The 22,610-nt window shown below is 37.2% G+C and overlaps 4 protein-coding genes across 6 annotated transcripts; 2 read left to right on the top strand and 2 right to left on the bottom strand.

Annotated features, from left to right (window-relative positions):
* Window positions 1–34: 34 nt before the first annotated feature.
* Window positions 35–22,513, top strand: LOC117566899 (ribonuclease P protein subunit p25-like protein). The gene is made up of 5 exons (XM_034246515.2): window positions 35–236; window positions 21,480–21,597; window positions 21,666–21,847; window positions 21,916–22,032; window positions 22,089–22,513. Exons 2-5 carry the CDS (start codon window positions 21,490–21,492, stop codon window positions 22,297–22,299), a joined length of 618 nt encoding a protein of 205 aa, XP_034102406.1. The 5' UTR covers window positions 35–236; window positions 21,480–21,489; the 3' UTR covers window positions 22,300–22,513.
* LOC117566894 (aromatic-L-amino-acid decarboxylase) lies at window positions 255–4,605 on the bottom strand. The gene is made up of 3 exons (XM_034246509.2): window positions 3,870–4,605; window positions 1,725–2,829; window positions 255–1,361 (listed from the first exon to the last, which is right to left on the bottom strand). The coding sequence occupies exons 1-3, from the start codon at window positions 3,997–3,999 to the stop codon at window positions 818–820; spliced, it is 1,779 nt and encodes a 592-aa protein (XP_034102400.1). The 5' UTR covers window positions 4,000–4,605; the 3' UTR covers window positions 255–817.
* LOC117566688 (uncharacterized) lies at window positions 7,552–8,848 on the top strand. 3 transcript variants are annotated; one of them, XM_034246235.2, is made up of 3 exons: window positions 7,552–7,663; window positions 7,720–8,385; window positions 8,440–8,846. In XM_034246235.2, exons 1-3 carry the CDS (start codon window positions 7,647–7,649, stop codon window positions 8,621–8,623), a joined length of 867 nt encoding a protein of 288 aa, XP_034102126.1. In that variant the 5' UTR covers window positions 7,552–7,646; the 3' UTR covers window positions 8,624–8,846. The 3 variants fall into 3 exon arrangements, with proteins under 3 accessions (XP_034102126.1, XP_051860887.1, XP_051860886.1); XM_052004927.1 differs by having other exon boundaries at window positions 7,720–8,381; window positions 8,440–8,607; XM_052004926.1 differs by having other exon boundaries at window positions 7,578–8,385; window positions 8,440–8,848.
* LOC117566892 (tyrosine decarboxylase) lies at window positions 9,649–19,682 on the bottom strand. Its single transcript, XM_034246507.2, has 9 exons — window positions 19,660–19,682; window positions 17,665–17,935; window positions 17,077–17,285; window positions 15,267–15,574; window positions 14,773–15,207; window positions 14,490–14,704; window positions 12,031–12,157; window positions 10,753–11,261; window positions 9,649–10,151 (listed from the first exon to the last, which is right to left on the bottom strand). The coding sequence occupies exons 3-9, from the start codon at window positions 17,204–17,206 to the stop codon at window positions 9,926–9,928; spliced, it is 1,950 nt and encodes a 649-aa protein (XP_034102398.1). The 5' UTR covers window positions 17,207–17,285; window positions 17,665–17,935; window positions 19,660–19,682; the 3' UTR covers window positions 9,649–9,925.
* Window positions 22,514–22,610: the final 97 nt, after the last annotated feature.

Below are 22,610 nucleotides of genomic sequence, written 5' to 3'. Positions count from 1 at the left end.
CGATATTTTCCGAGAGCCGGCTATCGCATCGCGTCGTGCAGCTGTTTCATACATGTGTTTGCTGCTTGTTTATCTTATTTGTTTGGTTTTTTCAAAATAATTGCGTTATTATTAAATACTTCAAGTCACGTTTTACATTACGTGTTGAAGTGTGTGTGCGGCTCGCAAAAGTTATTAAATCAAGTGCGAGTGGTTAGTGGTTTCTATTTGCAGCCACCGAATAATTCATCATTCGGGTAAGTGTGGCTTTTGTATTTTTATTTATATTTTGTGAATTTCCAATACGACTCTGGTTAGTATAAATATAGCCGATTCTACGAATTTTATTTACTTTGGTTGCTCATTTGTTGTTTGCTCTTTAAATTGTGATTGCACAAAGCGACTTACATGCAAATTGTGCACGACCCAACTTAACGAAAAAAGTTTCGTTCAATAAACAGTCGGCGTTGTTTTTGTTTTTGGTGTATATTTAAAAATGTGCATATCAAATGCTAAGTAAATGTTTATGTTTATAAATAAGTGGTTTTTGTTCATGAGCTTGGACTAAACATACAATGCATACAAAATGAACTTGTTGATTGTTGTAGGTGTGGTGTGGTAATTAGGAACCCAACAATAAATTAAATGAAATTCAGCAGCGCAACTTAAAAATTAATACAAATTACATACAGTATATGTATGTTTATGTTAATACTCGGGTACGAGCAGCATTAAAATCATCAGATTTCTTTCTTTAGGTACAGGCCTCATTTCAGCTCGAAACTAAAATATCGGTAATACTATCTACACGGGGGAATCCCCCATTCCCATTCTTATTTCAATTGCTCGCCTCATCCGTATCAACATCTGAAATGTCCTTTAGTTTCGTAGTGTTGTTGTTGTTATTATTATTATTGCTGTTGTTGTTGTTTTCATTATTTTCTGTTGCCTGCTGAAAGTTCTGTTGAATCGTCTTGGGATCCACCACCAAAATGGGCGTACATCCATCCATAAGGTGCTCGCTCTGACTCTGGAACTGTTCCCTCGATATGCTGCGTGTGAACGAGAAGCGCAGAGATTTGGTACGGGTGAGCTTCTTCTTGATCGGTGGCTTGCCAGCCACTGGCATTGGCTCGGAACTTGTGCGTTCTGTTTCCGGTGTCGCCGGTGCTGAGCTGCTCTCCAATTGCGCATCACGGAGAATCTCCTCGGCAAAGCCTTTGATCTGACTCCAGGCATCCAGAATGTCCTTCTCGGTGGCATGCTCGTAGGTGACACAGAAGCGGATCACATAGCGTCCATTGAACTTGGCTGGTGTCATGTGCATCTTGCCCGAGTGATTGATCTGGGCTAACAGCAGATGATTGGGTTCATCGCCAGTGCTGTAAGCGCAAATAAAAAGGAGAAGATAATGTATTGCTCAATAGATTTGGTTTGGAAAAGCTGGTTTCCACTATCATAAAGAAAATTGCATTCTACAGATTTCAATGCAGTATAACATAGTGAAAATATCGCAAATTATTGAAGATTTAGTATTTGAAGATGCAGTATTTTAAGTCTGAATACCGCAATTTATCAAGTCAGTTGAGGTTTTATGAGATGAATGCAAATTCTTATTGAGTAACTACAATAATTAATTTTCTTATTAATGAGAGGAAGAAAGTGTAACTTTATGCTTTGATTATGCCTGAACTGATTATGCAATTCACTTGATACTGAAATTACTATGAAAACTTGACACTTACCGCATGCGGAAGCACACTAATCCCAGATGCACATCGTTGCGCACCTCGAAGCGTTCGTCCTTGCGCACCAGCATCTCGAACTTCTTGGCCAGCACCATGTGATTGCGAATGTACTCCTGCAGTCCCTTGACGCCATATGTGCGGAAGACAAACCACAGTTTGAGGGCGCGGAAACGACGACTCAATGGAATGCCGTAGTGTCTGTAGTCGACGCCATTCAAGTGCTCGTGTCTCAGGTACAGGGGATTCACATTGAGCGCACTCTTCAGTGTCATCACATCGCGCACCCATAAAGCGGATGCATCAAAGTTGGTCAACAGGAGTTTATTGGGATTCGTATTGAATGAATCGGCATATTCCAAGCCAGCGGAGAAGACACGCATCTCGGGCAAAATGAAAGAGTTGCCCGCATAGGCGCCATCGACGTGCAGCCAAATGCTGGACACCTGACGACACACCTTGCCAATGGCAGAGATGTCATCGAAGGCACAACCGCCCGTGGTGCCCACGGTCGCGACCACAAAGAATGGCGTCAGTCCGGCATTCACATCGTTCTTGATGGCCTGCTCCAGCAGATCCACACGCATCCTGCCACGCTCATCGGCATCGATGATGCGTAGCTTGACCAGCGCCATTTTGGTGGCCTTCTCGATGCTGGAGTGCGCCTCGCGACTGGCATACGCAATGAGATTGGGCAAAAAGACGCTGTCATGGACGGTTGTCTGACCCTTCAGCTCGTTGATGGCACGAGCACGTGCCGTGATCAGTGAGACGAGGGCGCACTCGGAGGCGGAACCCTGTAGAGCACCGCCGCCAGTGCTGCCGGGTGCGTCTGAGATGAAGGCCTTGGGCAGACCCAATGCTTTGGCATACCAGTTCATCACAATCGTTTCGAGTTCGGCGGCAGCCGGGCAACTGGCCCAGCTGAAGCCAATGGAGCCGATGGCACTGCTCAGCATATCGCCGAGAACGGAGGGAAATGAGTTGCCCGATGGGAAGTAGGCGAAGAATTTCGGATGATTCCAGTGGACAACGCCTGGCATGATCTTTTGCTCAAAGTCCTCGAGCACATCTTTGAATGATTCGGGCGATTGGGGCGCGTCCGCTGTAAGGTAAACAAATGTGTAAAAGGCGAAACTCAATTAGTTGGCCCTGGAACGTTACTATATATAGTAGTATATACATATATCTATATATTTTAGCGGCTATAAAGTTGCCGTTTATCCAGCGTACACATCAATATTTATAGTGAATTTGTTATTTTTGGCAGATACACAACATCTCAATCTTTATCTACTCTTCCACCTGAGGTGTGTCGATATACACGTATGTGTGTTCGAATGTTTTTGTTGGATTTTTCGCATAATTAATTGATTTGTTTAGTTGAACTATAGAGATATAGAGATTGCGGTATTTCAGCAGATGTAAATATTTATGCCAGCTAACTGTGCGCAATTCGCTTGAAATTCGCTTGAAAGCAACAAAAAACTCAATGAATCTCAGATCTCAAGTCAACTTCATGCCCCAAATTGTGCCCACGCCGAATTATTCACGGTTACTAGGTGCCCACATATGTATGTATTTTTTTTTTTTGTGAGGGAGAGTGAGTGTTCTCTATAAGTACTACTACTATTAGTAAGTATTGTTTGCTCACACACTGCAAAACAATTAGTCAACATGAATCCACAAGTTTCTGAAGAGGCTTTCGAGTTGTCCGTCTGTTCATCTGTTCATTTGTTCGACTGTTGTTCAACAATTTGCGTATTTTCACGATTTTTATTTTCTTACTTTTGCACCTCTTTGACTATATATATTTCGTGTGAAGTGATATATTTATTTTCTCATTTTTCTTTTCTTTTTCCCCCCCTCGTTTCATGCTCGGCAAATTTGCTAATTTGTTTAGAAGCTTTAACTAATTGTTGTTTACAATTCATCACATGCATTTAATGAAATCTCAAGTTATTCACGTCTAAACAAAAATTTGCTTTTGCAAATTTGTTTTCAATGTTCGAAAATAGAGCAAAACTATTTTTGAATGAATATTTGTCGAGTTGCATTTACAAATTCCATTCAGAAAATAAATACATGTATTTATAGTTGTAATTTGGATATTTACATGATTTAATAATGTCTGGAAATACATACCTGGCAATAGCTTTTTCAAATATCCGGGATTTAGCGTGGGCGCCACATCGCGTTCCTCGATATTGCTGCCATATTCGCATATGTAATCGATAACTTCCTTGCCGTATTTACGAAACTCTTCAACATTCATTATGGCAATTCTTTTTTATTTCGATTGCTTTAACACTTGACAAATTGATTAACACTTTTTGCTGACGCTTTAACACTAGTATGTTTCTTTGTCAATTCCTTTTTATGCTATAACACTCTTCTTCTTGTTTTCTCACTTTACACTTTAATCCGTTAATATGTTTTTATGTGTGTGTGTAAGTATGTGAATCCACGTTGTGCTCGTTGCAGCTTCCTTTGCGCGAATGACTCGAACTTTGTTGCTGCATTCGTTTTTATATTCGCATTCGCTCTCTTGAGCGAGCGAGCTTTGCTCTCCCAAATTGCCTTTGTCTCTCTCTCGCGCGCTCGCTCGCACGCGCTTGCCTCTAGTATTAACACCTGTAATTGTTGTTGCCAGTCAGTTTTTGACGCGAGTGTCTCGTGATTGTTGTCTTCTTTCTTGGGCGGCACTCAAATTACTTGACGTCGTCGTCATTGGTTGGATCGCTGGGAAACCCGCATTGCCATTTTGCTTGGTTCGCCTCAAGCCGCAGTTCTCTTCGTGCCTGTTTTTTTTTTGTGTGGGTCGCTTTAAGGTTTGTTACAAAAAAAAAAACTTACAAAAATAAAATAAAAATCTAACAAAAAACGAGAAAAAATCCCTATTTTGTTTGCCATAATTATATATTTCGAATGTGAAATGTAAAGTTATTCGTGCTGCGATGTGCAACTGATTAAGTCTTTATTAATAGCAAATTACAACTGGATATGTGTTTATAACTTTAATTGGATAAATTATAGATGTATCTCTGATTGTCATGACTATCATCATGCAAGGGTAGTTTTTACCGGGTAGTTGGGAATGTCTCGTAAGCACTTAACAACTCAGCACATTTTCATCTATGATTCAGATCAGTTGAAGCATATCATGCACAAAATTATGGTAGTTGGGAAAAGTCCGTTAGATAGAGTTTCATCTGTGAATCAGATTATAAGGAAATGAATAGTAGAAATTGTGTTTGGAAAACTGGAAAAATCTCGTTCTCTAATTCAGAAGATTTTCAATAAAAAATAAACATTTTGTTGGGGGAAATCTGGAAAACTGCAACCTTCTATGATTCAGATCGTTTGTTGGTATAGGTCAAATAATAACGCTAATTAACATTGCCAAATAAATAAATCTTCAAGCTAATATGCAAATAGAATATTTCCTTAATTAGGAGGTAATTGCAATGATTACATTATTATTAAGAGATAGATATATTTAGCTTATTGCTTTTTAAGTATTCATCTAAAATAAACGTTTGATTAAAGTGTTCTTTGGTGTGTTGCAAAATTAACTCAATTTCATATTATTTTTTCGATAAATAAACCTTTTCATAAAAAGATAATTTCACTTTATACTAAATAAACTAAAAACTTATAATGATGACTATGAAAAATGGTTAAAAAATGTTAAGTAAGGTAAGTTAAGTTTAGATGATTATTCAATCTAGGGGCGGTTGCTCCTTCCTTCTTTATTTAACTTATTGATATTTTAATTACATTCACCTAATGATAACTTAATTGAAATTAAATGATAAATCATTTTTGCTTCTAATCGATAAGTCACGTTAAGTTGAATCGCTCCTTCAAAGTTTTTTTTTTTGCAAGAGAGCGAGTTCTTTGAGAATTTTAATTGCCTTTCTTCTTTTTTTTGATGGTTTGGTCATTTTTCGGGGAATTTTTGGTCAACTCTTAGGGAACGTGCTGTGAATAGGCATTGGAGAATTAGTGGAGAGTGGATAACTAATTCTCAAAGGCGGCTTTTTGAATATGCGGCCAGATGCTGAGATACCTTTTTTTGTGGTGTGTGCTTATTTCTTGTTTGAGTGAGGGGAATCACTTTTAGCGCACATGGCAAATAATTGAGCAAATACAAAGTGTTGGCCAATATTGTTAACAGTTAACAAGCCGATGCCTGCCTGCATTTTACGATTGAATCCCCAACAAATATGACGAATAATATAATGTGACGTAGTTTGCCACTTCAACGGATTCTCCAGAAAGAATAGAATGCAAAGGAAAATGATAAAAACCACAAAATTGCAATATATCAAAATGAAATTAATGCTCTTTGAGATCTCACACTGTTTGAAATGGGCGTGTGAATGGATGAATAAATTGAATGAATGAATGGAACTGCATTGTTTTCATTCGCCTTGAGGGGTGTGTGAGTCTGTGTGCTAATTAGCCTAGTAGTGTTAGGCGATAAGTGCTTATATAATCGACGCTAAAACATGGTCCAGAGTTCAAAAAACAATTGCCACCAGCTGCTGGCAGCAGTCAACTTCCAGTTGCCACCTAATGCCTAATCAATCAAGCGACAGGCTCAGCTGAGCAGAGCAGAGCATACAACAATAATCCAGCACGAGGAAAATTTGGTCGATCGAAGCTCGATTTGCAGCTGATTCATGCTGCGCACGCGCCTTTCTGATGGGCAAAGTGCGGGCCAGCAAAAGAGACATTGACAGCGAATGACTTGGCGATTATTGTTGTTGTTGGTGTTGGTGTTGGGATTGCTGTTAACCTGACTGACTGAGTGACTGACTGACTGGCGATCTTCTTTTGTCGGCTCGCTTCGCACTTCGCACCCAGCAGCGATGCCCCGAAACTTTCATTCACAAGCCACGATCGCAAATGACGTCGTATATCTAAATATAGAGTTTTTGTATTCAGTTTACGCGGTCACACTTCAAAATGTTGTGTTGGCTCGTTGTTGTCCATCCGCCTTCCTTCATTCCGCCATCCGTCTCGAATCTTGAACCAAGTTGCGCTGCGTCTGCGTCTGGCTCATTAATTATGAGATTTGATGTAGTTGGCACGGCCAAACACCGAAATATCGAAATAACATGCGAATCGCTCATCATATGAATTATATTTTTTTTTTCGTTCTGTTTGAAATTTAAATTTCGCTTTCGTCATTGTCAACTGGCTTGACAACACAATACTAACACACTTATTGAATAATTTTAATCATATATTTCTGTCTTGGGTATTTCGGATTTTGCCTAATCACAACTTTGGCATTTCAAAGCGTTATATGCTAATTTCTCCCCATTAAGTTGCACAAAATGTGTCGATTCTTTCTTCACACTGTCTGCTCATGCTAACATATGATTTATTTCGGCTTTTATTTTATTGGCCCTCATTTAATTTTATTTCTGACTGTTAATTGAAAAGTTTGTTTGTTGGCTATTGTATTTCATGATCGCCTGAAAGTCGTGAGTTAATTAATTCAACTGAAGAGCTTCAGTTCATGGGAAACGTTTAGTCAAAACGATGCGAGCTGTGATTTTATTAGGCTCAAATTTCAATCAGATTACAAGTATTTTGAATACTTGAAGTACGACAGCATTTGGCTGTTTCTATTCTTGGCCAATGACGATTTGATTGCCATGAAGAAGTGGATCAAAAAGAGCTCGAAACTTTGTAAAAGGTGATGCTTGCTGTATAGAATGAGTTTTTAAGGTCTAAGAAGTATCTTCTTATACGATTGATGCTTCAATTTTTACTTAGAAATTGCTCAAATTCTTATTAATGTCATTGAAAACTGGCTTTGCGCTATAATTCACTTCATACAATGAAAATATTGAACGCACATTTGTCCATATTTAATAATCTCGGCTTAGCATTGATTCCAACGCAATGCGAGCGATATTTTGGTAACATTTCATCGCTTATCAATACTGAAATTCAGTTAATAATAGATCCTTTAAAGCGCTCTATTGATCTGCAGTTTTTTTGCAACTTTTCTTGGTGCAAAAAGGTTGCCAATGGAAAAGTTGGGACTGCACAACAATTATAATGAGATTGTGCGAGATTTGATTAAGAATTGGGAATCTCCGATTGTGTATTTACGTCAGCTTGGTTATCTGCCGAATGATTACGAGGATACATCGAAAATAAAACCCAATTTGGATGCGCTCATGAGTCGCATGGAGCGTGATGATGAACGCGACTCATTGCGACAAGAAGTGGACAAATCCAGGCAACATTTCTGTGGAGTGCAAGATGAGAAACTAAAGCAGAAGCGGGAGAATGCGAATGGCAACGAAGGCATCAAGTATCCCACTGTCGATCAGTTATTGGCCATGAAGCAACCCTCTTTAGCTGTAGCCATGTCTGCGGCCAAAGTGGATGAGTTGATGCCCAAGCAGAAGGCAGCGGATCATCAAGCTGATGGAAGCAATGCTCAGTTGATGCTGCTCACGCAGCTGTTGGCAAAACAGCAGTCGGCTCAAGTACAGACGGATGTGAATCAAAAGTCTGAGGACTTTCTGCAACAGCTGGTGGCAAAGACAAGTCCTGTGGCTGTGGGTGGCATGCCACAAGTAGCCGCTGCGCCACAACAATTGGTAGGAGGAGATGCCAACGCGATGAGTAGGTACAATCTGCTTAAATCCTTAGATAAACTCGCTATTCATTCGTCTCCATGCAGTCGCCCGGTTGAGGCGCAATCTAAAGTTCAGATTGATGCACCACAATATCTAAACTGGGATATCGACAGCAATAAACTGAAGCAAATCTCGCCGCTGGAGAAGAATGCATATGTGGACAAACTGGTGCGCATCTATGTGAAAAAGCAAGAGACTCAAGGAGAACTGAAAAAATCTCTAATATAAACTTATATTTTATACATTTTTTTTTGTGGGTAAATTGCGTTGAGGCAAGTCTCTCGTTGTTGATTCATTGAGTACGACGTCATGGCCATGGCATCATGCAGAAATTATGATTTGTTTATCGCGTAATTAGTCTACCAGAGCTCTGTGTATGTGTGTGATCTTGCACGTAATTGTGGTAGTTGTGGCTAGAACAACATATGCCAGAGAGGGTCCAAAATAACACAATGCCTCAGTGAAACAACAAAGGAAATCATAAATCTTGCAAATAATCGGTAGGATAAGCATTTTGAATCTTTTAGTATGAATTTGTCATCATTGCTATTTCTATAATTATCGATCTATTCATGCTTAATGCCCACCGAAAAACTATGTGATATAATTGCAATTTTAAATATGTTAAGGTTTGTTTGACCTATTTTAAAGTATTTTTAATACTGTTGTTTCTTGGATAAATAATAGAAGATATAAATTTAATTTAATTCCTAGAATTATTTTTAATTAGCTAAAGCAAGAAAGTTACGGCCTGAGTAAAAAAAAATTATAAATATAATATAATTGGTATATCAATATACTGTCATAGACTACTAAATATATTTAAAACAAACTACAAAATTATTAAAATGTATATTTGGTATATCAATACACTTCCTAAATCCTAATATACCATAGGGAACTAAATATACCAAAAATATACGACAGTCATTTTTTGTTATCAAATTATTTCTTGAATTTCAATAAAAACTAGAAAGTATGAATTTTCTTTAAAATATACTAAAATAATATACAGAAAAGTACTAAAATGCTAAAAAATCATATTTGGTATATCAATATATGTACTTCTTAAATAGTAATATTTCATAGAGTCCTAAATATACCAAAAATAGATGACGGCTATTGTTTGCCTTATCAAATTATTTTTTGAATAACTTTCAAGTTTTTTATTTGATCTCAAACCAATTTTCAGAGACTTTAGCTATTATTGCGTGTGCTTATAGAAATTGTTCTGGCTTTTTCCGACGCTGACATTAATCAAATAGTTAAAAGAGCTGTTGAAACTGTGCATAAATCGCTATTTATTCGGTATACTGCATAAACATTAGATGATTTGGGCAACAAAATTTATGGCTAACAGAGAAAGCTGCTTGCATTTACTACATCAAATATTTATAGGGAAAGACAGTTATTATTAATTGTATATTGTATTTGTAAATTGGTCTAGAATTCAACTAGGCGCCACAGCTAAATGTGAAGCGCGCTTTTCAAATAGTTTTGCATAGTTAATTAATTAAAGCGAGCAGAAATTCAATTGTGATTATCCCGAGCGGAAGATAATTTCCTTAGAACCATTGGCGATTTTCTTGGCGATTGTTGTTGCTGCTGCTGCTGTTGTTGTTGTTGTTGCTGTTGGAGAATAGATTGTTGGTGCACATTCACAAAGCCCGTCTCGTTCTCCGGCGATGGCGATGAGCCGGCGCCCGAATTGCGACGTGAAGACGAAGGTCGCACATTGGTGTCCAGGTGTCGGAAACTGTCAAAGCGGAAAATTAGTTGAAAACTCTAGTTGAGCAAACAAGAAATTTGCATTAAAAAACTGTGAATCTAAAAAAAAACTAAGAAAATCAAATTAAATGAATTGAGTATTTAAATAACTTTAAACATAATAATACAAAAGGGAGACAATTTAAATTTAAATGGAATCGATTGCTTGAAAAAATACAAAAGGAAAACGTTAAAATTTAAAAGTATCTTTAATAAAAGTAATAACATTTCTAAAATTAAAAAAGAACATTAAAATCGAATAGAGTTGATATTTTACATAGTTTAAATAATAAGTACAAACAAAAACATTTAAAAATAATACGATCAATTTTTATTTCCGCTGTCTTTTCGTTTTAAATAACTTAAATATCAAAAATTAAGCAAAATTAAGATGTAATAGAAATGGTTTTTGTAATTTTTAGTATTGTTAACATTTGTAGAATTTATTTGGAAGCTGGATTACAAATATAATTGGAATTATAATACATGGTACATAGGAATTAAAAGTTATTAAATAAAGAGTATCGATTATACCAATATTTAGTAGCTTACAAACTCTGAGATTCAGTCTTAAGGCTCATTAGACTTACCGCAAGGAGCAGTTGCTGCCCTTTTCCTCGTTGTTACTGTTGAAGAGAAACGCCAATGGCCAGGAGATCCAGGAGTTGTGATCCACCGAGCTCTGGGTGCGTATGATGGGTGCACTGCCTCGACTCACCACCGGCGATGGCAACTCCATGGATAGCTTCGGTGTGCCGGCCTTATTGATGGCCGGATTATAGATCTTGGGATCGCTGACCATGCGGACGAAGAACGAACGCTTCTGGGCCAAAGTGTCTTGCTTCTTGCGATTGATAATCTCGGTGATCTCGTCGTGTTGTTCCTTCTCCAGCAGCTCGTTGGCAAAGTCGACAATGGTGTCCCAGGCGTAGTCGATGTCCTCGCCGGTGGCATTCTGTGCCACCGCACAGAAGCGTATGATATAGCGTTCGTTGACGCTGGCGGGGACCATGTGCAATTTGCCCGACTCGTTGATGGCGCTGAGCAACTTCTCGTTGAGCTTGTCGCTGCCCTTGAGGCGAAAGCAAACCAGTCCAAGCTGCAGGAAATCCACAAAAGATAAAAACACGGGCCATTGTGATGTCGAGCATAATGAAAACACAATTCCATTGAAAACAAATCAAATGTGTCTGAACAACGTTGCGTATACGCAATGTGAGTGCTCTATTACGTGTATTATGAATTACGTGAGTCGAAGCATTTCGGAAATGCGGAGGGCCAATTGAATGCGAGTTAACAAAACAAAACTCTGGCCCCCAAAGCAGCTGTCATGAATCACTTATTGTATTTTGGTCTTGTTTCTATTGCCAGCATTCGTTTTTTCTTTTTCTGTTTTCTGTTTGCGCCCCTCTCAATTTTGTATGGCAATTATGCCAAAACACTTCAATTACCAGATTTTTGCAGTGGCCGTTTCTCTTGGCATTTTTTGGCATGATATTCCGCACGTTCACTGCTGCTTGGCTTCTTGGCTTTTGTTGGTGGGTGTGAAATAGTTTACGATGCGATCGAAGACAAATTTCATAATTTGATTTTTAGTCAAGTCAAAGTCAATGTCTAATGTCTATATATCTCTGGGTCTGGGTCTGTGTCTATGTGTGTCTGCATTTGCGTCAGCTCAACAATTTCCCCCGAAATAATACTTTGATAAATGTTTAACAAGCACAACAATCAACTACACACACACAGACACACCCACACACATCTAATAAAAACGAACACAAATTTGTTGTTGTTGTTGCTTAAACGCATAAAAGTGCTTTGAACTCGTCTCATGATTGATTACGGTAAAAGCATTAAATGTAACTCACCTTGACTTGATTACAAATCTCAAAGCGTTTATCTTTGAGCACCAGCTCCTCAAATCGTTTGGCCAGTTTGATATGGTGACGTATATAATGCTGTAGTCCGGATATTCCATAAGAGCGCAGCACAAACCTACAATATTTAGCAAAAAAATAAATAAAATAACTCAATCAATCTATTTAAATAACGAATTTACTAAGCGATTATATCATGCCGTTACCAATTTATTTGAATACTAATTTATCTTGAAATATTTTGTAAAATTCTTGTGTTCGATCAGTGAAAATCTTTCAATTTTACTTTGCTAATTTACTGTATAAAATATATTATGTTTTACCCATGATAGTAAAAATGAATTTTAACACAATTCAATCATAAGTCAAATTACAAAATAAATTACTTGAGTTCTTTCTTTTATGCTTTAAATTTATTTTATTTTATAAAAGGAAATCAATTGACACCTCACGCTCTTTAAATTCGCCATAATTCAATTGTGTAGTATTGAGAGTTTTTCTCTGAATTCAATGAGTAATCACTTGTTTGCAGAGATTGACGACAAGTTTTTTTTTTGGCAAAAATTTGCCAAAAAGAATCTGTGTTGAATCCATGTGTCAAATTTATAGACTCCAGCGCCAGCTGTCAGTGGGAGATTGATGGGTTTGGGGCGTGTTCAAAGCTCAGGTTGTGAGCATCAGTTTGGCGCAAGATTTTGTTTTTACAACTAAATCGCATGCAAATAATAAAGGCAGGTGCTTCAAGTGAAGTGTGCTCTTCAAGCTAAGCAACATACTTGAAAGCCAAAAAAAAAAGAAAGAAATATATTTGACAATAGTCAACAAAAAGTCATTCAGGCTTGACTCTTAAGGGTTTTCGGGCTTGCTGTTAGATGAGGTGTTTTTATACCCGCTACCCATAGGGTAGAAGGGTATTATAACTTTGTGCCGGCACGAAATGTATGTAACAGGTAGAAGGAGGCATCTCCGACCCTATAAAGTATATATATTCTTGATCAGCGTCAACAGCCGAGACGATCTAGCCATGTCCGTCTGTCCGTCTGTGTGTCTGTCCGTATGTGTGTCTGTCCGTCCGTCCGTATGAGCACCTAGATCTCAGAGACTATAAGAGATAGAGCTATAATTTTTTTTCGACAGCATTTGTTATGTTTGTTTCAAATTTTTGTAAAGCTAGAATTGCGAATTTTGGTATATACAATAATAACTATAGTATTTATGATTCCTGAATTTTCGGTTGCGATCAGATAAAAATTGTCGAAGTTATTAAAGAAATACTTTTGTATGGGCAAAAACGCCTACCAACTAGGGGTCTAATTTGCTTTGGCCGACAATCTGGTATATTGTGTCGTCTATGGTATATTTTGAATGCGGTACCAAATATACCATTTGGTATATTTTTAGTCTTTTTAGTATATTTTTGTATAATAATACCCCAAAATATATTTTTAGTATTTTTGTACTATAATTGGTATGTTTTGAGAATAATACCGCAAAATATATTGCTTTTATTCAAAATGGGTAGCGGGTATCTCACAGTCGAGCACACTCGACTTTAGCTTTCTTACTTGTTTATTTTTTTTTTATTACTTATTTTTTTTCCATACTTATTTTGCTGTTTCGATTTTTGAATACCGCTGCCCATATGGTAGAAGGGTATTATAACTTTATGACGATAGGAAATTTATGTAACAGGATGAAGGAGGCATCTCCGTCTATATATATACATATATATAATACATTTGATCAGCGTCTGTCTGTCTTTCTGTCTGTCCGCCCATAAGAACACTCAGATCTCAGAGACTATAAGAGATAGAGATATACATTTTTTCGACAGCACTTGTTATATTTCCACGTATATCAAGTTTGTTTCAAATTCAAAATCAATTAAAATCGAATAACAAGCGTAATTTGTAGCAATTTTTGGTACAACAAAAAATAACTGTATGATTATATTAATGATTCCTAAAAATTTAGTTGTGATCAGATAAAAATTGTAGAAGTTATTTAAGAAATACTTTTGTAAGGGCAAAAACACCTACCACAATCGGACCTTATACGCTTTGGCTGACAATCTGGTATATTTTGCACTCAATGGTATATTTATTATATCAATATACCAAATGTACCCAGTAGAAGTCATATAGGAACTAGTTTTGTATGGGCAAAAACGCCTACTACAATCGGGTCTTAGTTGCAATCTGGCAATCTGGTATATTTTGCAACTTATGGTATATTTTTTATGTATTACTATGTCAATATACTTAAAGTTGCATCCTGTATATTTCTAGTATTTTTGTGGTGTATTAATTTTGTATATATTTTAAGAATAATACCCCACTGTTTTACTATTATTCACAATGGGTAGCGGGTATCTCACAGTCGAGCACACTTACTATAGCTTTCTTACTTGTTTTGCGTTGGCTTTTTGCTTGTTTCGGGGCGCTACATACCACAGTTTCAGTGAACGAAAGCGACGACTGAGTGGAACTCCCCAATGACGATAGTCGATGGCCGCATCCGAGTAGCCGTGCTTGAGATATAGCGGATCCACAACCAGAGCTGATGTCAGACGGATGCGATCGCGCACCCAAAGCGTTGAGCAGTCAAAATTGGTCAGTAGCCATTTGTTGGGATTCGTATTGAATGAGTCGGCATATTCGATGCCCTGTTTTGTTTGGCGAAATGATTAGCATAAACATTGACTTGCTGAACAGTTGACTTCGACTAAAATACCTTGAGCAACGGCTTCAGCTCCGGACAGATGAAACTATTGCCAGCATACGCGGCATCCACGTGCAGCCAAACGCAGGGGAATTTCTTCAGCTCTTTGCCAATTTCGGGCAGATTGTCGAAGGCACAGGAGCCGGTGGTGCCCAGCGTGGTGGACACAAAGAACGGCACCAGTCCCTGCAGCTCATCCTCCTCCATGGCCTCGCAAATGGTCTGGCCACGCAGACTGGCGTTCTCATCCGGTTCGAGAATGCGCAGCTTCACAAAGCAAATCATCGCCGCCTTCTCCACACAACTGTGTGCCTCCTTGGAGCAATAGGCCATCAACTTGGACAGCAGATGACCTTCCTCCACGAACGGATGCTGCGCCTTGAGACGCTTCAACGCTTGGGCGCGAGCTGCCAACATGGTGACCAACACACACTCTGACGCCGATGTCTAAACCAAAGTCTTGTAGTCAGCAGATACTTTTTGGGTTATTCCTTTGATCTTTTTACCTGTATCACACCGCCGCCAGTGCTGCCCTCTTTGAGTGCGAGGAAGTGATCGGGCAATCCAATGGCCTTGCCCAGCCAGTCGAGCACAATGGTCTCCAGTTCGGTGCACGCCGGACTCGCTGCCCAGGAGAAGCCAATGCAACCGATGCCATCGCCCAGCATGTCGCCCAAAATCGAGGGGAACGAATTGCCCGCCGGGAAGTAGGCGTGGAATCTTGGATGCTGCCAATGCGTCACGCCTGGCATTATCTTATCCTCCACATCCACCATTATTTGATCCCAATCCTCTGGCTCTTGGGGCGCTTCAGCTGATTAAATGAATGTAGAAACGGGCATATTTGCTTTTAAATGTGCAATGCAGATTAATGGATAATAGAAGTAAATCAATAAATAAATCATAATTTGTGCATCTAGATATGCAGATATCCAGAATAAATCAAAAAATGTATTTTTATATGTTTGAAAATTCACAATTTTCGTCAGCGCCTAAATTTGGCTGCAGTCGAAATGTTTAAACTTTTGTAAAAAGATCAAATGATAAATTGAGCGATATGTTTAAATATCTAAAGATTAATGTCTATAGATGTATTTTTATTTACAATTTTTTCTTAAATATTATTTGGCTAGCACACTGACTGAAAGGTTATTATTGGTCTAGCTGCGAAAAATTATGTTTAATCAATAATCATTTTTAGCATACATCTTTGTTTATTTAAGAGAAATGCTAGCAATGGAATACGAGTACATGTCTGGTATTTATTAATTAAAAATTGGTTCAGCCCCTGTGAATAGACATATTTTCGACAATTTCGTGACACTCACAAGCAAACACAATAAAGAATAGAATTAAAAAAATTTTAATTTTAAAGTTCTCGATGTGATGCCTTTAATCACAGATTTCATAGGGTAAAAGTTAATTCGCAGGAACACATTTTGTTATTTGAAAAGTTTACATATGATTAAAATGAACACTAACGTATGTATTTCTAAAGCAATGGCTGCAAAGGGCTTCGGCTTGCTAAAACATTTTATTTTTCTCTTTACTGTATTAACTATGTCATTAACAAATATTTTTAAGTTTGGTACTGCATTGGTTAAAAGAACAATATTCTCAAGTATGAACTTTGTATTCCTCTGGTTAGGATAACTTATTTTGAACCATTTCACTTTAAAGCTATTTCACTCTTTGAAAAACAATGTTTGATCAACATCAAAATTTTGTTGTTTTTCATTGTTTTTAACTGATTTAAAGTGGTGTCCAAGAAAGCAATATATTTAAAAATCTAATGGTAGACATATTTTGAACAACATTATTAAAAAGTTGTAGGATATACAAAGCTGTATGAATTTGGGAAGTGTGTCAGACCTAAAACTTTTGTGTCGATGTCTTACTTTAGAAACAGGTTGAAGTAATTTAGCAATAGCTTACAATATTGAGTTACATTCCAAAAATAACGAAAACTACAAAAAATATATGTATTAAATGTAATAAATCTTTATTATACAAGAAAAATTGCAATCAACTTAGAATCGAGTATTTATTGTAGCATACATTTGGGCGCACCACTTAAAAACTAACATCTGAACTAAATAAGATTCGTTTATGGAATTAAAATGTTGAGAATAGAAAAACCAAATATTAAACTAACATAGATACATATTTCTAAAATTATTAAAAGAGCCTTAAAATAAGTATATAGTAAAATTGATATATCTGCCAGTTCATGCTAAATTGCATTTCATGCTATAAATTTAATTGTGTGGAACTGTTGTAGCATTGAGATGGGGTATTCACCCGTCGGAAACTTACATGGTAACAGATGCCTCAGATAGCCGGGCTCCACGCTGGGCGTAACGCGCCGTTCGCCCAAGGTTTCCAGATAGTTGCAAATGTATTCGACCATTTCCACGCCACGTTTTCGAAATTCGGTGCTATCCATCGTTATTTGTTGTTGTTGTTGCTGCGTTTCTCTTTATAATTATAGTAGATTTATTTTTATAGTGCTCTCAATGAATCAACTAGTAGGCATGTTCCGGAAAATCATATAAGAAATACGAATGAAAACAAACAGATTAACAAGGCAAAATTTCGTTTATTTTGTTGTCAGTTAATTAAAGTGTTTATTGCCAAAGTCTTTTGCAAGACGAATCACTTTGTAATTTATTTCCAACTAAAGTATAGTCGTTTTGTTTATATTTCTATGCACTTGTGATTGTGTTTTAACTTTTTTCGAAACGCGAAAATTTCACGCACTAATTAAATAAAGTTAAGTTCTCCATTTTTTCAATTTTCGTTTCGCTTTTAAGCTTGTTGCTTTGATATCTTTATGGCTTGTTGATTTAATTGTTAATTGATGGTGTGGCAACTGCTGTTGCAACTATCACTGTGTGCACTTACTTATTGCCGCGACTGTGCGAACCGCTGGCCACGGATTGCAAACCTCAAATGATCCTGACTCTGCGGTTTGGCCAGGAGCTAAGCTCGGTTACTTGCTTTGCCATCGCCGTCGTCGTCGTCACAGTCGCTGCCTTGGCATGTCTAATGAATGCATACTTCAACGAACCACCAACACAGAGGAGAGAGGGGGGAAGTCACAGAGTGGGTGCTGATACTCACAGCTTAGGGGGAGTTTGTGAAGCTGAGGAGCTGAGCTATTAAGGGTAGGGTGCTGCAAATAAATGAAATATTTGCGGAAGCACAGTGGTTGCAAAATAATTGAAGAGCAAGTAAGATGATTAAAAATAAAATTGTATAAACATAAAATGTATTCAATGAGTTAAGTTTTAGCGATTAAAAAATAATGAGCACTTGCTTCAATTATAAACTATTTAAAAATTAAATTTGTAACTAATTTAGATATTATGAATAATGTAAAAATACATTAATATTTAATTTCATTTTTAATCTTAACCAATTTTGAATTAACAATCAATAACTGCGCTGCCAATATTTCATATCCTTTCATAGCATCCAATCCATTTGTGTGTGTGTAAATACAAATTGTGGTATAAGTATGAATGCTGAACGGTGCGTGAAAATATGCAGCAGCCCTTACAAACATTTATTAGAGCTTTTCCAAAGTCGAGGATTACGTTTACGCAAATCGAATTGAGGCAAGTGAGTCGAGTTCTCAACGCATGCTGTTGCATGTTTAGTAATTTTCCAGGCGTTGTGTGTGTCGCCCCTTTGATGTAATTTGATGTAATGCATTTAACCAAATGTATATAATGTTAATTTAAAGTACGTGTTTTTCTATTTATTTTATTGTTGTCACCAGACACTCACGAGTCCAACAAGTCACATACTCCTACACTCACACACCCAGTCTTAGGATGCTGGCATCCTGTCCTTTTGCTTTCATGCCACACTCGTTTTATTAATAACTTCCGCACCAAATACAATTACACTAAGCTACAAAAAAAAGGCGTTTGAAAGGAAGCTTTAATTAAACTCTTGAAGAATATTTCTAATGATACCTAAGATGAACATGATTGAAGAAAATATTTTTAGCATCTTGAAGGTCTTATGAACAAACTAATATAATGTTTTCATAAAGTTACGATTTTTGAAATGATAAATATTGATAATGATCAAGTTACGATAATGGTTATAATGATCAAGATACGCTTTATGTTTTATAAATAATAATGTGATAATAATAATGATAAAGATTTGATAAATAATAATGAATAAATTGTTATTTCTATTTGACTATAGCTGAAGATTTGTGGATATTTTTTGTTTCATAGAAATTACATTTGAAAATTAACGCCTCAAACAAGAGTTGAAAGTTTTGAAAGTTTATATAGACAAATTAATTCTAAAAATTAATGCTTAAGGTAATAATATTTTATATAGTGGTATGAAAAGAGTTAGTTTGATTAGACATAAAAGATTCTCAAGAAAATTTCGCCATTAATGTTAAACTAAAATCATTTAATGTGGTTTAAAATGTTTAAATTTTGTATTTTAAGAATGCATTAATTATTTTTATTATATTTAAATCTTAAATATTTTTGATTTAATAATCAATAACAGCGTTATTATTAAATTCATATAAAAAGCATTAAACATTATTTATTTTGCACTTCACAAGCTTAAGCTTACAAGTTATTGTGCTAGTCTTTTACTTTATTAGTATAAACTGGGAATAATGAAAACTGCAGAAATTATGGTTACAGTATATAATTAGTTCAGTAATTGGGGAGCCGAGATAAATTAATTAGGAATGCATTACAAAATCTGGCCAATTATTTAAGTAATTACTTAATATTTATTGAAATCAAGCAATGCAATTAAGCTTGGTATGCATGGTAAATTATTTAATGAATTGATTATGAATATATCAAAATGATGAGACCTGTTGCGCTGTGTTGTTCGGAGAGAACGTACTTGATAAGAATGACGACGATGTCAGAGATGATGATGATGTTCCCTCTGCTTGCGATGATGATGATGAGCGATGACGATGACGATGACGAGCGATGATGACGATGACGTTCTCAATGAGACAGTCAGAGGCAGCGCCTGTCATTTGGTATTTTGAAGGCATTCCTCGGTAACATTCCAAAACAACGCCTACCTTCTCTTCTTCTTTCCTCTCCTCTCCACCATCGCATCGCTCGCTTTCTTTCTATTTCTGCTGCATTGAATCTTGGAATTGTCTGCGTTTTCATCGCTCTATGGGACGATACGATAATTGTCTATGTGGGGTATATTCTTTTTTCTTTTTCTGGGTTGTCTATGCGTGTGTGGGCGTACGGGGGAAAGTGGGCGTGTGACTGGGTCATGGCATGCCGCCTACAGCCACAATTCAGTGAAAAGTTCATTAATAAACTTTCGTTAGCCGAGCTGCTTGCTGCCTGTCGAATTCAGAGTATATTCTGCACTCCCCCACTCTTCGCCTTTTGCCCCCCTCTTTCTTCAATCTTCTCGACTAAATGTTGTTTAGCTTCAACAAGTGGCATGCCTCGTTTCATTGTGGGGGGCAAGTGTTGGGGGTGCTGTTTGCTTCCGTTGTCCTCGCTTTTGGTTGTCAGCCTTGTTGTTGTCTAGAGACCCGACACCACCAGAAATTTTATTTAATAGGAAATTTCTGCAGCAGCCGCGCGCATTTAATTGCTGTAGAAATGCTTTTTTATTGACTTTTACCTGCTCATGGCGCTGTAACGACAAAGTAAATTGGTTCTAGCAAAGCTTTTGACCCTAGCTGGAAAATTATTAGCATGCAGTTATAACTAGACAATAACTAAAATTTAACTATTAGTAAATGGTACAAAAAAGTTTAAGGGTTCCAAACAACTTAGTATAGTTATCATCTAACAAACTATTTACCTATATGTTACTTAAATTCGAATTGAACTAAAATGTATTTACAAACTAGCTTCATAATTGCGCTTTTTATTCGCATTAAATAAATTATTATGCATTTAAGAGAAAAAGAAAAGAATGGAAATAATGTTTTCTTTTTCCTTTATGAAGTTTAATTTATTATTTGCTTGAAATGGTTTGAAATTTCAACATTCATTAAAGAGATTTACTGCCAGTTCATTTGGCACTAAACACAAATTTTGTTCAATAAGCATTCAAAGAATAAATTAAAACTTCGCTTAAAGGCCACATAGCATTTTTCGCTTAAGCTGAATAACAAGATTTTTTCTGTTGATAAGTAAAAAAAAGATTAAAATCAGTATTTTTTTTTAATTTTATTTATTTTATAATTGAAAACTGACTGTTTGAAAAATTATGTCGGTTCATTTGAAGCCGTTTCACTTAGTGGCCTATTTTTTAGTTCCAGTTAAAGTCGTTAAGTAAAGCCTGAATATATTTAGATTTATTTATTTATTGAAATATAAGTAGCTCTTCAGAATTTCGTTTAAGCCGAAGCTAAACGTTTTGTGGGGTTTTGTGTGAATGAGATTGGAATCGGAGGGGGAATGAGACAGTGACTCGCTCTCGTCTCATAAAGCGGCAATTATTCAATTTGCAGCGACTGTCGTGGCAATAACTGCGCAAGACAGTTTACGAGTGGATTGGATGGGGCACTCAGGTTTCCTTTTCAGCAACGACTACGGCAATTCCATAGCATAGTTATACAGATTTTTGCAGCTCTCTTCCCAACACTCGTGTTGTTCAATTCTGGTTCAAGGTTATTCGCCGGAGGCAAACAAAAATGCAAGCACTAATAAAGTTGCTGCCTTTAATCTTTGCAGCTGCCTCAAAATGATGAACTACCGCAAGGCCGAGAATGTGGAGCAGGAGCTGGCCAAAAGTGATTTACCCTTTGAGCATTGCCTGGCCAGCAATCAAAAGGATTTCCTCTGGATGCAAGTAAGTCAAAAGGAAATTTTATCTCTCAAGGCAGTTTAATAATTTGGTTTTTATAATTTCTTTCAAAGGTCAACGGCGGCACCAAGCTGAGCAATGTGATTGGCTATGCACAATCGGCACTGGAGAAGGGCGAATATCGCAGCGTAGTCTGGAGCGGCTCCGGTGGCGGTGTCATCAAGGTTGTCTCCTGCGCTGAGGTGTTCAAGCGCAGTCTGTCACTCTATCAGATCAGTCGCATGTCCTACAAAAAGTAAGCTCGATCATAAAATCGATTTAGATAGCAGCAAGTTAAGTCTATTCTTCAAATCTTTTTTGCAGCGTTGAGGAGCACTGGAAGCCCATAACCGAGGGGCTGGAGGATATCGTTGTCAAGCGCCAAATACCCATGCTGCACATACTTCAAAGTCTGGATCCGTTTCCCGAGAGTGTGGAGAAGTAAGACTCTACCTAAACAATATTCACTTCGTGCTCTAACTTCTATTTATTTATAGCGTACAGAATCCCAATACGTTGAGCGATTTTTGGCGATTCGAGGATCAACTGTCTGCCAATGGAACTAAGCCAAATGCTAGTCGGGGCAAGAAACGCACTCGACCTGAGCGCAGCCATAAACCACAACAACCACAAGGAGAACAATCACAGCAGCAGCAACAGCATCGGGAGGCAGCAAGTCAATCTGTCATTAACAGCGGACACGGCTAATTGGCGTTTGTCAACCTCATCTAATCAGTTGATACATCCATCACGAGCTACTCTATTTCACAACATTGTACAAGGGCTATGGCTAATGATAAGAGATCAAGTAACTCCATATTACAAAGTGTTCGGCATAGACGAACGCCGAGATACACTGCACAAAGTGTTATATTATTAAAGAGAGCAGTTGCAATATAAATTTGTAACTGAAAAAACGAAATGATTTTGCTTTTGTATATGCGATGGATCTTATAATCTTATTCCTTCAACTATTGTTAGTTTGTATGTTGAACATATTAATAATTCATCGATTAAAT

Source organism: Drosophila albomicans, chromosome 3 (genome assembly GCF_009650485.2).
Source record: "Drosophila albomicans strain 15112-1751.03 chromosome 3, ASM965048v2, whole genome shotgun sequence".
Taxonomy (NCBI): Eukaryota; Metazoa; Arthropoda; class Insecta; order Diptera; family Drosophilidae; genus Drosophila; species Drosophila albomicans.
Note: the sequence above shows the minus strand (reverse complement) of the source record. Positions and strands in the feature narration are given on the sequence as shown.

Bases quoted from the DNA above. Each gene is read 5' to 3' on its own strand.
- LOC117566894 (XM_034246509.2), bottom strand. From the start codon at position 3,999: ATGAATGTTGAAGAGTTTCGTAAATACGGCAAGGAAGTTATCGATTAC. The intron at 2,830-3,869 runs GTATGTATTTCC...TTTACCTTACAG, and splicing joins TTTGAAAAAGCTATTGCCAG to CGGACGCGCCCCAATCGCCC. The intron at 1,362-1,724 runs GTAAGTGTCAAG...TTGCGCTTACAG, and splicing joins TTAGTGTGCTTCCGCATGCG to CACTGGCGATGAACCCAATC.
- LOC117566688 (XM_034246235.2), top strand. The intron at 8,386-8,439 runs GTACAATCTGCT...GTCTCCATGCAG, and splicing joins GATGCCAACGCGATGAGTAG to TCGCCCGGTTGAGGCGCAAT.
- LOC117566892 (XM_034246507.2), bottom strand. From the start codon at position 17,206: ATGGATAGCACCGAATTTCGAAAACGTGGCGTGGAAATGGTCGAATAC. The intron at 12,158-14,489 runs GTATGTAGCGCC...TAAATATTGTAG, and splicing joins TTTCGTTCACTGAAACTGTG to GTTTGTGCTGCGCTCTTATG. The intron at 11,262-12,030 runs GTGAGTTACATT...GATTTCCTGCAG, and splicing joins AGATTTGTAATCAAGTCAAG to CTTGGACTGGTTTGCTTTCG.
- LOC117566899 (XM_034246515.2), top strand. From the start codon at position 21,490: ATGATGAACTACCGCAAGGCCGAGAATGTGGAGCAGGAGCTGGCCAAA. The intron at 21,598-21,665 runs GTAAGTCAAAAG...TTTCTTTCAAAG, and splicing joins AGGATTTCCTCTGGATGCAA to GTCAACGGCGGCACCAAGCT. The intron at 21,848-21,915 runs GTAAGCTCGATC...TCTTTTTTGCAG, and splicing joins AGTCGCATGTCCTACAAAAA to CGTTGAGGAGCACTGGAAGC.